This window comes from Dromiciops gliroides, chromosome 6 (assembly GCF_019393635.1).
Source record: "Dromiciops gliroides isolate mDroGli1 chromosome 6, mDroGli1.pri, whole genome shotgun sequence".
NCBI lineage: Eukaryota > Metazoa > Chordata > Mammalia > Microbiotheria > Microbiotheriidae > Dromiciops > Dromiciops gliroides.
Window position 1 is genome coordinate 44,331,161 of NC_057866.1, and position 15,962 is coordinate 44,347,122.

The 15,962-nt window shown below is 38.9% G+C and overlaps 1 protein-coding gene across 4 annotated transcripts in view; it reads right to left on the reverse strand.

Annotated features, from left to right (window-relative positions):
* Window positions 1-15,962, reverse strand: part of ANO3 (anoctamin 3) — a 318,917-nt gene that overhangs the window by 52,717 nt on the left and 250,238 nt on the right. For all 4 annotated transcript variants that reach the window (XM_043971875.1, XM_043971877.1, XM_043971878.1 and 1 more), the window contains 3 exons: window positions 3,380-3,462; window positions 1,750-1,890; window positions 231-395 (listed from right to left, as the gene is read on the reverse strand). In XM_043971875.1, coding sequence (XP_043827810.1) covers window positions 231-395; window positions 1,750-1,890; window positions 3,380-3,462 — 389 coding nt within the window. The remainder of the gene's footprint in view (window positions 1-230; window positions 396-1,749; window positions 1,891-3,379; window positions 3,463-15,962) is intronic.

Consider the following 15,962-nt stretch of genomic DNA (forward strand, 5'->3'; position numbering starts at 1 on the left):
GCAGGCAGAGGTTAAGCGACTCAACTCAGGGTTACAAAGCTAGGAAATAGCTGAGTCTGGATTTGAACTCAGAACTTCCTGACTTCAGATCCAGCATGACATTTTATTTGCTTCAAATACCACGTGGCTCTGTTCTGGCTTCTATGTGATTAAAATAAAAGTGAAGATAAGTTATAGCCATTTTTGTCTCCTCAAACGGGGAGGAGGGGGGCGGAATCTCAAATACTTACTACATTCAGAAACATGATGATCACAAAGTTGATGCAGACTCCGGTCCCCGATGTGGCAAACTGCCAGTATTTTTTGACAAAGTACCACTTGAAAGATGCAAAGTGCTCCATGGCCACGAGACGATAAACCACGACGGCAAAGACCGTGGTGAGCACCAAAGAAATCTGGATTGGGAGAGATGAGAATGTGAAATCGCTGCCAAGCTTGTGCCTTGCACACCAAGCACCCTGTCACAGGGAGGGGAGAAGGCTCCGCAAGGAAAGAGACACATAATAAACCGTTTTTATCTCAAGTAATAGACAATATTGTTGAACACTTTGTAGCTAAACTGAACCATATGGAATCCATGCAATGTTTTAGAAAAAGAATTCATAATTATCATCCATTTTAAACTGATAACTATCTAATGCTGCAATTATTGCTCAGCTGTGTTCCAACAGAAATGCTTTCCTTTTATATTTTATTTTATGCATTTAAAAGCATTAATCTGAGAATCCATAATCTGCCAAAAGATTTATGACCCAAAGGAGGCTTTATACCTCTGCTCAATAGAAGTAAGCATTCATCAAGTGCCTACTATGTGCCAGGAACTTAACTGGGCTCTGGGAATTCAACCAAAAAATGAAACAAAATTTACTCTTGGAGAGTTTACATTAGAGCAAATCTAAGCTTTTTCATTTTTGTCTTTTTATCCATAGCACTTAACATGCTGCTTTTGCACACAGCATATGCTTAATTAATGTCTTTAATATGAATCGTCTCTGTTCAAAACACTACAGACTATAAGATAATAAATGCATATTATTAATAGAGATGCTGTATTTTAAGGAATTTCCATTTTTCAACCTTCTTTGTACAGTCTTCTTGTTTTGTTTGTCCTTCATTCCGGAAGAGGATCATGACATTGAGGTGATGTCATGACTTGCAATGAATTGGATTTAAGTTAGGGAGGGCTATGCAAGGTAACCAACCTCACTCTCTGTTCCAGAACCATCTGGGTCCAATGGTGGAAAAATACACACACACACACACACACACACACACACACACACACACACACACACACACTATTGGAGATGGTCCTGTATGTTTTTTAAAGCAATTGAGGTTAAGTGACTTGCCCAGTGTCACACAGGTGGTAAATGTCTGAGGGGAAATTTGAATTCAAGTCTTTCCAACTTCAGGTCCAGGGCTTTATCTACTGTGCCACCTAGCTGTCCATTCATATGGTGAAAGCCCTAATAGAGTTCTTGATTCTAGGCAGCATAACTATTGTTCTTGGAATAATTCTAAGACTTTTACTTGTCTCTATTCTGTTTCTCTTCCCTTTCCCAATCCTTCAACAACTCAATGTATATTTAAGGATGATTCAATAATATATTCAAGGTCTCACAATAAGTTTCTCTTACAGAAATATTGCAATTCTTCCTGGATCTGGTATTTTCTCACATTAGGATATCTCATTTGGGGGAAAAAAAACCCAAAACTATGAATACTAGTGTTCTGACATTACCCTACCATTAAGAATATGCCAAATATGGAGATCATAAGCCGAAGGAGTTTATCCATGAAGGGTTGGTAAGGTTCAGGTTTTCCTGTGATGGGATTCACTCTTTCCACCTGAGCATACTTTCTTTCAAACTGGGGACGAACGTTCTCCTAGGAGAGATATAACAAGCCATGAACTCTGTAAATGTTTTCACAAAAGCCACCATTAAGAGTAAGCCAAGAGTTTTATCTATTTAAAAACACCCATAACTTGACAAGAGGGGTCACTGTTTTTCTCAACAACAACAACAACTAATAATAATAATAATAATAATAATAATAATAATAATAATGTGTTAACATTTATATAACTCTGTACAGTTAGAAAAGTTACATATATCTGTATATATCTATGTAGTATATTATGTCTCATTTGCTATATCAAGACTCTGAAGTAATATAATTATTACCCCCATTTTATGGAAAAATAAATTAAGTTTGAGAGTACTGAAGTGACTTGGCCAGAGTCACACAGCTAATAAATGTGTAATTAAGGATTTGAACTCAAGTAATTCTGATTTCAAGCCCTAGTATTCTGTGACATCATCTGTCTCTGAAAACAGCCTCCAAGTAATCACAAATTTTTTCATTTGCATAAACTTTTCATAAGTAAAGATAAAAATGGAAAAAAAATACATAGAATGCATTTTGTTATCCCATCTGCAGAAAGAATTGCCATTCATACCATATGTCTGTTAAGGCTAAAATTCTAGCTAAACTGTCTAAAATATCTAATGAGTGGTCGCCAATAAATTATAAGCTTTAGCAAGAGTTAGACTTTTAAGCATTTATTAAGGAGAATAAGAATTTGGTAAAGAGAGAGAGAAAGGCCTAGATTCCTATCTATTAAAGGGAGAGCACATTTCTAGCTCCCCTCTCCACTAGCATCCTCCGGAAAGAGCGCGAGACCGAGCGCCAGTCTCTTCCTTCCTCCTCCCACTAGTCCGCGTCACTTCCTGATGCCAAAGAAAAGACTCCTGGTCTTGCCCTCAAAGACCTTCGCTTCATGGGCAGAACTCTTCTACAGTAAGTCTCCAGCAGGTGGCGTTATTCCAATCGTTACATGGCTTTCTTAATAATAATGACCACCTGTGATTTCCATTAATGTAGCTCATTCACTTGCTAATTGGAAGATATGGTCATTGAATGGACATCAATAGCACCTTTGCATCCATTACTAACTTTTTAAGAAATCTCTGTATTTTTTATAAAATCTATTCATCAGGGATCATAAGCTTGAACAATCCCCATCATTCCAGTCATACCACTCATTTCTGGCCTTTCTCTGTGATGTCTTATCTCTAGAACTAATAACCATGTTGGGGTAAGTGGGGCTTAGTCCCAGGATACCAATATGGAGGGGATATAATTTCTCTTCAAAGTGATCATCCTCCCTGGGGTGTAATCATTTTCTCAGGGTTTTGCCCCTGTGTCTGGTACTTGACTTCTGTCTCAACTCCTGTGGATGCACTGGCCAGGCCACCCTGGCTCATTGTGATACTCCTCCTAGGTACAGACTGTAATTTGCATTATTGTCATGGCTCACTCCCAAGTTACTATGTCCCAGTCACAAAAAATTCCTAAGTCCATCACAGCTTACCTCCTCTTCTTCCCAGTCAATAAGGTCCCAGTCATACGTCAACACGGCTCTCCTCCTCTTCCAGAACTCCAGGAAAACTGTAGCTGTAAAAATAATTTCTTCTTAAGTAATATCATATATTATAAGTTTCCACTACTTATCTATTTTGGTCCCCTCCAATAGAACACCAGAAGAAAGATATCCTTGTGGGGCAGCAGCATAATTTATTTTATTGAAATATCTCATTTTATTTATTTATTTATTTATTTATTTATTTATTAGTAATATACATTTTTATTTATAGTTTTGAGTTCCAATTTTTATCCCTCCTTCTCTCCTTCCCCTCTTCTTGAGGTAGAGAGCAATCTGATATAGGTTATACATATATGATTATGTAAAACATTAACATATTAGTCATTTTGTAAAAGAAAACTTGAATAAAAGAAAAAATGAAAGAAAGTGAAAAATAGCATGCTTCAGTCTGTGTTCCATCAATATCAGTTCTTTTTTTGGAGATGGATAGTATGTTTTATCAATAGTACTTTGGAATTTTCTTGGATCATTGTATTGTTGAAAATAGTTGTCATTCAGTTCTTCATCAGATGATATTGCTGTCTCTGTGCACAATGTTCTCTTGGTTCTGCTCATTTCACTATACATCAGTTCATACAAGTCTTTCCAGGCCTTTTTGAAATCTTCCTGCTTGTCATTTCTTATAGCATAAATAATATTCCATCACAATCATATACCACAGCTTGTTTAGCCATTCCCCAATTGATGGGCATTTCTTTGATTTCCAATTCTTAGCCACCACAAAAAGAGCTGCTATTAATATTTTTGTACAAAGACATCTTTTTCTCTTTGGGAGGATATCTTTGGGATATAAACCTAGCACTGGTATTGCTGGATCAAAAGGTATGTACAGTTCTCTAACTCTTTGGACATAGTTCCAAATTAGCAGCATCATTTAAGTCAATCTTGAGATGTGATTCAGAAATGGAAGTGTTTTCCCAAAGGCTAGCTGCTTTTGAAACCAACTGATATAGTAGATAGAGAGCTGGGCCTGGAGTCAGGAAAACCTGACTTCAAATCTGACCTCGGGTAATTACCGTGTGACCATGAATAAGTCAACTTAACCCTCTTCACCTCATTTTCCTCATTTGTAAAATGGGGATAATGATAACACCTACTGCCCAGGGTTGTTGTGAGCATCAAATGGGAATTGAATTGTGAAGTGTTTAGCATAGCACCTGGCACAAAGCAAGTGCCACAGAATATTAGGAATAGCTATTGTGTACACACCAAGACATTTTTCTTTAGTGAGTGATATGTTCAATTCCATTGCACAGACAAATGAAACATGCTGCCTGAAAAGCAAAGATGAAAAAGAAAGAAGTTGCTAAGTTCTAGCCATTGTAAGAGTAATGAAGGGATCTATGTGCTCTAAACATATAAGATGACTAATAAATAGTCATTGGTTATTGTCCTTCATTTCTAAAGAGGAATAAAATGACATCACTGTGTTACAGCCAAGGTATAGTGTGTCCAACTGTGGTTGATCAGACAACTATGAGCTCAGGAGGCTCAGGTGCTACAGGTCAGGCATGAATTGTCCATATGTTGAATGAATGAGCAATAGAGAGAGTGTTGGGTTTAGAATCAAAACACCCAAGTTTGAACCTTGGATCTGAATCCTGAAAGTATGAGTGCATTATTTCCCTTCTATACTCATCATAATGTCCCAGAGTTTTCATGGGAATGTGCCATGAAGTGGTATAAAAACAGGACCAGAATTAAAAAAAAATTTTTTGGGGTTTTTTTTTTTGGGGGGGGGGTTTGCAGGGCAATGAGGGTTAAATGACTTGCCCAGGGTCACACAGCTAGAAAGTGTCAAGTGTCTGAGGCCGGTTCAGAATTTTTTTAAATAAAAGTATTTTATTATTTTCCAGTTACATGTAGAGATAGTTTTCAGCATTTGTTTATATAATATTTCAAATTTCAAATTTCACATTTTTCTCCCTACTTCTCCTCCCTCCCCCCCTCCCCTAGACAGCAGGCAATCCAATACATATACATATACATAACAACATTAAACATATTTCTGCATCAGTCATGCTATAAGAGAAGAATCAGAACAATAAGGAAAAACCTCAAAATAGAAAAACACCAGCACCAAAAACAAAAGAAATAGTATGGTTCAATCAGCATCCATATTCCACAGTTCTTTTTTTTCCCCTGGATTTAGAAAGCCTTTTCCATCATGAGTCCCCTGGAACTTTCTTGTATCATTGTATTGGTGAGAAGAATTCAGTCTATCACAGTTGATCAACACATAATATTGATGATACTGTGTATAATGTTCTCCTGGTTCTGCTCATCTCACTCATCATCAGTTCATGCAAGTCCTTCAAGGTTTCTCTGAACTCCCTCCTGCTCATCGTTTCTTACAGTACAATAGAATTCCATTACATTCATATACCACAACTTGTTCAGCCATTCCCCAACTAATGGGCAACCCCTCAATTTCCAATTCCTTGAACAGTACCAGAATTAATCAGTGAGACCGTTCCAAAAGGCCAAGCCATTGTTACCACCAGTGGATAGACATAGGAGAGGCAGGATGGCATAGAGGCTGGGGTACTGACTAGGAAATCAGGAAAATACAGCTTCAAGTACATATTCTTGCTCTATGATCATGGCTAACTCACTCTGCTCAAGCAGTTCTCTGAGAGTAGAAAATTGTAGACACTTGTGGCTCTCCCTACATGGAGAGAATCAGTCTCTCATATTGATGAAATATCTGTCCCTCTGATGTCCAATACAGTATTCTCTCTACTCTATACAGTGGTCACAGGAATCTTAGTTTAGGTAATGATGCTTCAGATCTATTCTATCTAACCTCTTGATTTTACAGATGGGGATACTGAGGACAATAGAGGTTAAGAACCTGGCCCTAGATAATCAAGTTGATTAAGTAGCCACTAAGCAGCAAGTATGGTGTTCTGTGAAGAGCCTCAAATGAGACTGTATGTGAAGTGCTTTGCAAATCTCAAAGGTCTATGTCAGCTATTAAAAAACTCTAATCAAACCAAGGACCATAGGCTCAAATTAATCCCAGTTGCAACTTGTGGCTTCATCAGTAATAATTTCATGGCACTGCTGTGGATTTTATGCCTTCAGAAAAGTTTCCAGTCTGGGTTTCAGTCAAAATCTAGTTTATATTAAACTTTGTTTTTAGCATTTTTTCCCAGAAATTTGTTTCTTTTCTCCAGAATGCAGATTATAGAGAAAACAAGAGACACACATTCTAATAGCATGTCTTAGGTTAATAGAATAATTTAAAAAATGTAATTTGAAAGTATTGTAAGCATCTGTGCTATAGAGTAGATAGTTTTAAAAGGCAACACTACAAAATTAACAATTCTCTTTTATCTTTGGTATTGGAAACCTTTCCTTTGATTTTCCTCCTTAAGATATTCCCAATATTCTTCAGTTACATTATATTACTACAGTCATGTATATACTACTCCACATATTGAGGCTTCCTTAACTTTTAGACTTAGATTTTAACTGAATATTCCATGATTCCATAACTGCTAGAACCACCTGGAATACGCAAAGATATCAATCCTTTTTGGAGTCAACAGATAAGTCCTAAAGTCACAGAGAGATTAAATGACTGGCCCAGAGTCATAGAGCCAGCAGGTATTAGAGGTGGAATTTAAACCCAGGTATTCCTGATTCTAGGCCCGGTGCTGTATCTACCCCACCTCCTTACAAAATAAACATAGCAATGTCTTGCTAATTGGGAGGCTGCCTGGTGCATGGGAAAAGGATGCTAGCTTTGGAATCAGAGGACCTGAGTTCAAAACCTGGATCTCCTGTCTACCTGTGTGACCTTGGCCAAATCCCTAATCCTCTCTGGGTCTCATTTCCAGGTGTATAAAATGAAGGAATTGGACTCTAAGAGAATCCTTAGCAGAGATACATTTGTTTTATTAAATCTAATAGTACTGAATTCAGTCCAACCATATGCCTATCCTCAAATAGCATTTAATTACCATAATGGCTTACAATTAGTGCTTAAAGGTTTATAAAATGATTTACATGCACTGTCCCATTTGGTTCTCTTAACAACTCTCTGTGATCAGTGCTATTATTAACCTCATTTTATAGATTAGGAAACAGACTCAGAGAAGCAGGTCCAGTCAAATCAACAAGCCTTTGTTAAGCACCTACTGTGTACTAAGGAATGGGGATACAAAGAAAGGCAAAAACAGACTCTGCCCTCTAGGAGTTTCCAGTCTAATGAGAGAAACTATATCCAAACAACTGTGTACAAACAAGATATATACAGGGTAACACTGGAAGTACTCAAAAAAAAGTAGGTAATATAACTTGGTCAACGTCTCATAAGCTAGTGTTGAAGGGTAGAATTTTAACCTATTTGTCGAGTACAGAAGGTATCTCATATGTCATACTACTGCAATATATTGGCATATATTTATCGTGTGTGTGTGTGTGTGTGTAGGTATATGAGTGGGATATAGTGGACTTGAGTCAGCTCAGAATCTGAGGCTTGGGTCTGGAAAGTCCCCAGCCCCCATTCCTTGTTATTGCTAGACCATTCTGTCCATATTCCATCCCAATGCTAAATGACCCCCCCCCCCATTTTGTTCTGTGGCCAAGCAGGGTGTTGTAGCAATCTTCCTGAGAGATACATATTTTGCCTTGCTGAACCTGGTGTATCCCAATCCCTTTTCCTTGTTGTCTCCTGTTAGTGTAACCCATACTGGTAGCACCCCTCCCTTCTTGCATTCCAAAGCCCCCTAGCTCCTGGTACCACCTCCCCCACCTCGGTGGTTTCACAACCACCTGCCCCTTCCTCATACGGGTGTAGTAGTTTCACAATCATCAATGGTTTCATAACCATCTGCACCCTCTCCCCCTCCCCTTCCCCAGCTCTCAGACCTAGCTGAACATGCCTCCATACTCTGATCACGAGCTCAACACAAGAACAGGTTGGGACAGGATTTGATGTTAGATTGTGAGCCCACCTAGTGCACAAGGGGACTGCCCCCTCAAGTTTCTATAAAAACCCAACTCCTGAGCTCATTGGGCACTCCTCATTCCTTGTGTGGGGTCGCTCATTCTCATGAGGAAATAAATCTGTCTCTGCTTGACTTGGTGGTCTCCTCGAATTATTTAGGTAAACTTAGGCAATTGTCCCATACAGCATGTGTGTGTATATATTATATATGTATATATATATATACATACATATATACATGTTTTTATTTAAATTTATATATTTTGTGTGTGTTTCCATTAAGGATGGAGATTTGAGAGTGTAACGATTGGAATGACGCCACCTGCTGGAGACTTACTGTAGAAAAGCTGCGCCATGAGGTGAATGCCTCTGAGGGCAAGACCATGCATCTTTTCTTTGGCGTCAGGAAGTGATGTTTGCTGGTGGGAGGAAGAAGGGGGAGTCGGGTGCTCTGACTCACTTTTTCCTGTGGACTGTGGTGGAGAAGGGAGCTAGAAATGCGCTCTCCCTTTAATAGATAGATGAATGTAGGCCTTTCTCTCTCTCTTTACCAAATTCTTATTCTCCTTAATAAATGCTTAAAAGTCTAACTCTTGGTAAAGCTTATAATTTATAGGCGATCACTCATTAGATATTTTAGACAGACTAGCTAGAATTTTAGCCCTTAACAGGAGGAAGCACAGCACAATGAATAGAGAAGCTCTTCTTGGGGTCAGAGAGACCTGACTTCATGTTCTGCTGACTTTTACTGCCTATATGTCCCTAGACAATCATTAAATCTTTCAGTGACATCGGTTGCCAATTTGCATTGGTACAAGGAGTTTCTGAAATGACAGTTCCCTACACAAAAGGGATCATGGGCCAGTACCAAAAAAAAAAAAAAAAAAGATACCCAGGAGAACATGAAAGTAAGAATCAGGATGAAAAGGCATGAAGAACATGAGATCTATGCCATGGCACTGAGGGGACATGGGCAGGGGCAGAGTACAGGTGAAAACAAGCCCTGTCTTTGGAGTCAAAGATCCTAGATTCAAATCCGACTTGAACACCCATTTAGTCCCTTGACCTCCCTGGGTCTTAGTTTTCTTGTCTCTAAAATAAGTGGATTGGACTAGGTGGCTTCTAAGCTTTACTCCAACTCTAAACCTATGACCCCTTAAGCTCACAAATCCATTGAAATCTATTGCTATAACACTCCAGTGTTTACAGTTTCATACCCCACACAAATTATTAGACTTAACTGTCCTTGGCACTGGAGTGGATTCACAGGTGCAACAGGCAGGTTCGAACCCTTCAGTCTTGTCTGCTACTCTTTCTCCAAGATTGTAGAAGGCCAGGTGGAACCCACATCTCCAAATGTATTAAATAACACAAGGTCTTTCCCTTTGTGTTGAGTTTTGGGGGTTTACAAAGAACTCTAAGTGGAGAACTCAATCCCACAACCATATTGTCTGTTTTCTTTTACCCATACTCTCTCTTCCCAAAGGCCAGAGGTGTGCACCTAGCTTTCACTTTCTTCTTTTCTTATGACTCATGCATGCATAGTCATGCTAATATATTACCTCACCCCACCCAGGGTTCTAATGAATAAGAAAGTCAATTTATCAACTAGCTCAGTTCCAGTGCTGGAACATCAGAGTATCATCACAAGAACATTTGCTCAAGGTGAGAGAGAAGTATGTGGATTAGGTAACAATAGAACTCCAAATTACTATAGCCCTTCATATGTGGAAAATACTTGCTATAAATGATCTCATTTAATAATTCATTGACCTTGAAAGTTGGCAGCAAGTATTTACACCCTCATTTTAAAGATGACGGGAACTTGTTCAAGGTCAGCAAACTATTAAGTATGTAGTTGTGGGGTCCTACTCAGTGACTCAATCTGGGCAGTTTTTTTTTTTTAACTTTTTTTTTTTTTTTGCAGAGCAATGAGGGTTAAATGACATGCCCAGGGTCACACAGCTAGTTAAGTGTCAAGTGCCTGAAGATGGATTTAAACTCAAGTACTCCTGAATCCAAGGCCAGTGCTTTATCCACTGTGCCACCTAGCTGCCCCTGGCAGTTTTTTTTTTTCAGGTATACAGCTATTAGAAGCAATCTCAGCTACATCCTGATAAAACTACATCTTGCTAAAAGATACCATAGACAATGAAGTCATATTGATATTAATAATTATAGGAGTGAATCAGTACTATCCTGGGGAGAGCTGTGTCAGAAATCTTGGCCGAACATCTAAACCCCTTCCCCTCCCTCCCTCTCTCCCTCTCCCTCTCTCTCTCTCTCTCTCTCTCTTACACACACACACACACACACACACACACACACACACACACACACACACACACACACACACACACAGTAGCATCTCATTATAAATGCTCATTAAATTCATAACCACTCACTGTTTCCTCACAGTCACCTGCTCTGCACCATGGCTAACTCTACCTTCATCGCTTCTTGCCAAACCCCAGAACCTGCATACTTAAAGAATCTACATGCTCAATGCCCTTATGAAAAGGTAACTGATCACATCCTTTCCCACTTACTCTAGAGGGGTGACAGCAAGGGAGAGAATGTTCCCATGGAAACAGCAACACCTGCATGCCTCTCTTCCAATGTGCCAGCCCTCTGCCAGTATCTTCTCCCTATGGCCTATCCCTTCCTCCAGGAGATGGAAAACCTTTTCTGACTTCATGCCCTTATATAGGGCAGGGCTTCTTAAACTTTTTTCCACTTGTGACTCCTTTTTGCCTGAGAAATGTTTGAGACTTTGAGACTCCAGGTGTGTGTGTGTGTGTGTGTATACATACACACACACACACACACACACACAAGCACACACACGAAGTATACAAATCAAACACTTAACTACCAAATTTTTCATGACCTACACTCAGTTTTGTGACTCCATATGTGGAAAATACTTGTTATGAAGTAGGGGACCTGGCATCTGCTGAGGCACAGCTGGCTAGGGGGGTTGTTCTGGATAGGAAAATGTTGTTATGGTTAGTCTCAGTGCTTCCTCAGCCAACGATCTCCCTGTTTTGTTTTTTTGTTTTTTGTTTTAATATCTATTTTTAATCAGCTGAGAAGTAAGGAGGGCTATACTGATTATTTTCTCTATTTTCCTTTCTTCTCCAGGTCTGTCCAGCTGTGATAAGAGACTATATTTAACATATCTGTCCCCTAAGGGTTCCCCTTAATCTCTATCATTAAAATTCTAACTGGACGAAGGATATTGGTCAACTCTTTGACATCCATCGTGAAATTTATTTTGGCCAGGTGTAGCTCCTATAAAGGATCTAGATTTAGAGGTAAAAGGCACCTCAGGGGGCCACTTAATCTAATCACCTCATTTTCCATAAGAGGCACAGAGATGTTAAGTGGTTTACGTAGGTTCAGGCAGCTGGTAAGTGTTCAACGTGGGATTCGGACCCAGGTCTTCCAATTTAGGATGTCTTATACCAGTGTCCTTTCCACTACTGAGGGACCAAATTGCCTCTAAGGTGATTCTAAAATGGAGGTCCTAATATGATGTTGAAATGAAGGTTTTTTGAATCACCCTTTGCCCTTATAAACTCCTTGAGTCTTGTACTCAAGGAGGAAAAAAATGTCAGAGGTTGTGGACTCAAACATAAATGGCCGAATTCAAATTCAAGGCAATTTCCATTTTACCTTGCTGTCTCTTTAAGGAAAAATGGCTACTTTCTTATCCCTGTTGATTCAGGCCCCCATCAGTGTTGTCAGTCTGTACCAGTAAACAACATCACAAAATTACTTATTTCCTCAATGAATGAAGAACAGTTTTTCCAGACATGAGTTTCACTCCCTGGTGACATGTCTAGCATTAACCCCTTTGGTAAAAAGTTCTGTTATCTTCTGATGCCACTTTAAGCGGCCAGTATCTTCTCTAAGCTACTTCATTCAGCATAGTTGCTAAGTACAAGGTGATGTAGAAAAACTGAGGGAAAGGGAAATAAATCCCTGACTGGATCATAGGGTCAGGAAATTTCCTGATGAAGAAATGCCCAGGACCAATTTGGATTGATGACCACTTTTTAAATCAGTTTCTTAGCCCAAAGCACTGACATGCCCAGGGTCACATAATTCATATATGTCAGAAGTGACACTTGAACTTAGGGTTTCCTGAGTCTGAGACAAGTTCTCTATCAACTATGACATAAAATCATACTGCAAAACAGTTGTAATAGACAAGATCACTTTGAGTACCTATCCATGATATCCCTCTGCTGATTTTTTTCATGTACACAATTACCTCCAATGTTGTTTCTATTCTCCTTTATAGGATAATTTTCCTTTTCCAATTTGGACAGATGTCTAAAACAATTCTTTGCTTTCCTTTCACCTCCTCCTAGATCAGGTGGTTTTATCATCATCTAGCAATTCAATTCATAAAGAGTTCACTACGAACATTTTTGTGATAGGAACTTTGGGAAAGACAAATGAAGTCTAGAAAATGATGACTGTTTTCAGGGCAAGCATTGACTTGGAGTCAGGAAGACCTGAGTTCGGATATTGCCTCCACAATTTACTATTGGTGAGACCTGAATAAATTAGTTAACCTCTCAACCTTAATCTTCTAATCTATAGAATGGGGCTAATTATAGTACCTGCCTCCCAGGGATGTTGTAAGGATCAATTGAGATGACATATGTAAGTTAAATATTTTTAAACCTTAAAATATGATCTAAATGCTACCATTACCTTAATCAATTAATTAATTAATTTCCTTATATATCTGTTCATTCATCCACCATCCATCCATCCATCTATCTATGTATCATCTATTAACCTACCTATCTATTTATTTTTCTATCAAGCTTAAAATCTTTTGGGAAAGGGGATACATATCTCAATGAAACAATTAAACGATCATCAAAGAGGTTGTCGAAGTGTTAATTCTATCCACTAACCAGGTGATTCCAAGTAAAATTGATCAAATGATCCAGGAGTAGTCAAACATATCTATTATCCCATGTCATCTACAATGCTTTTCTTCCCTTTGCCATTTAGTATCTCCTAAGGAGATGTCAGTTCCTTCAGGTAGCTATGGTTTCTTTTGTTTGGGGGTCCTCAAAGTCCCAGCTATATGGCCTTTGTTCCAGTGTACAAAACTGTTAAAGGCAGGCAGGGTACACATAATTCAGGTGACTTCTGAGATTTTAAAAAAGGCCTGAACCCCTTGTCCTGAACGCCAAAGAAAATCACAGAACAGAAGGCCACAAGCAAGTTCTTTTGGGGATACACGAGAATCCTGAAGTTCTCAGAGGAAACTCTATGTGGAGGCAAAACAGTAACAGCCACAAATACCTTCCCTAAGCCCAAAGTATGATATTTTCAAGAAAACCAGGACCAGGCAAAATGAACACTAGTAAACTATAAAGGTAGATTCTTTCCAAGGGAAACTTGATCCCTTTCTACTGTTGTCACAGGTTAAGGCCAACTTAGCACATTGATTACAGTTATTTGAGTTAATTCTCTAGACTGAGAGGAATCAAGAGCCCCATGAAAACAGTGTAAAAATCTCTTTGATGGTAAAACTGTGTTTAAAACAATCTTAAAGAGTTCTTTCTTAGGGAGTTCCCCATTACTCTTATCTAGCCATTCAGAAATATTTTATATTCTCTTACCTTCAAAGCCCTTTACCCTTAATTAACAAATCTTGTTTTCACAGCTCTCCAGAAAGGGTAGCAAGTACTTAAGAACCTCTGGACATTAAGATTCAGTGACTGAGAAAATCACAAGATACCCTTGGCCTTAACTTCTAAATCCCCTTGAGAAAATGGAAGGTCTTCCTAGGTGTTTGGCCCAATGAATTCATCTTCCTATTCTTAGAGATTCTGGGGCTGCCAGAGAAAAAGACCCTTCTGCTGTAAAGAAAGGAAGCCAATTCTTGAAGCTGTGCCCCACATTGAGTGGTTTTCCTTTGCATATAAACCTATATCCAAGAGTTGCCAGAACGTCCTCTCCCTTTTGTCTGTCTACTTGAAGATGACCAGCCATTAGCATCATAATCCCTTCAGAAAGGATACACCTTTTCTCCTCTCTTAGTTTTTGAGTAATTTTTTAAAAGTTTTATTCTTATTGATCCCATTTGGAGTTTTCTTGGCAAAGATAGTGGAGTAGTTTGCCATTTCCTTAACAGCTCATTTTACAGATGAGGAAACTGAGGCAAATGGGGTGGAGTGAGCTGTCCAGGGTCACACAGCTTGTGTCTGAGGCCAGATTTGAACTCAGGAAGATGAATCTTCTTGACACCACCTGCTAGGTGGCACGATGGATAAAGTGCTGAGCAAAGTGTGCAGAACCAGGAGACCAATTTACATAATGACATTATATGTACATATATGTATGTATGTGTATGTATGTATATATACATATGTATCTATCAGTGCCATAGGAATGTTCATTATTGTTGTAATTGTTGATGTTGCTATAAGTGAGAAAATTGCGGATAGGGGAAGTTCAGTGACTTGCTTAATATGCTCTTTTGACATCTGGGTCTCCAGAAATCATCAGAGGGATGCATTATGTAGGTAACCACTCCCTTTGGGAAAATAATTCCTCATGGGAACAGAAAAGCTGGCATGGAATGGGACTTGGGAGGGAACTACAAATTAGACGTTCTTGATTGGGAAATCTGGTGGTGTGTTCAGAGAACCAGCTATGCAGGTAATTGATTCTGATGACAGTTTCCCACCATGAAACCAATTTTGAAGCTTCAGCTGGCTGACCACAGGAATGCTTATATACTGGAATGAAGACCTAGATTCTGAAGCAACTGTCTTTTATTACCACTACAGAAAGAGCATGACAGCATAATCAGAAGATTTTGCCACCCAATAAACTCAATGAAATGGAATTTTAGGCAACACAATCTTAACCTATCATTTAGCTTCAACATAAAATGAAGAATTGCTGTGGGTATCTTAGGAAGGAAGGAAGGAAGGAAGGAAAGAAGGGAGGAAGGGAGGAAGGGAGGGAAGGAGGAAGGGAGGAAGGGAGGAAGGAAGGAAGGAAGGAAGGAAATTTTTTAAAGTGTCTACTATGTGCCAGGCAAGAACTCTACAAATGTTATTACATTTGAAGCTCACAACAACCCTGGGAAGTACAGGTTATTATTTTACCCATTTAAACATTAAGGAAATGGAGGCAGACAGAAATTAAGTGACTTGTCCAGGGTCACACAGCTAGTAGGCATCTGAGGCTATGCTTGAATGTAGGACTTCCTGACTCTGTGCCCATCACTCTGTGGACTATGGTGTCCACCAGGTGCTTCAAGGACACCTCTAGAAAGTAGTGAATGCTCAGAAGGACCACCTAGTAGGCTATTAAGAGACTCTGTGCAAGATAAAGGTATTTTTATTCTATAATGTTTGCTAACAGAAAACCAAACAACAATTAAAACAACAAAAGAATATTAAAACTTGAATGATGCTATGGACTGGACAAAGGGAAATGGAAAACAAAATTAACCCAATATGAAAATTAACCACATGGAAAAAGGAAATTTACCCATCGACCTGACTC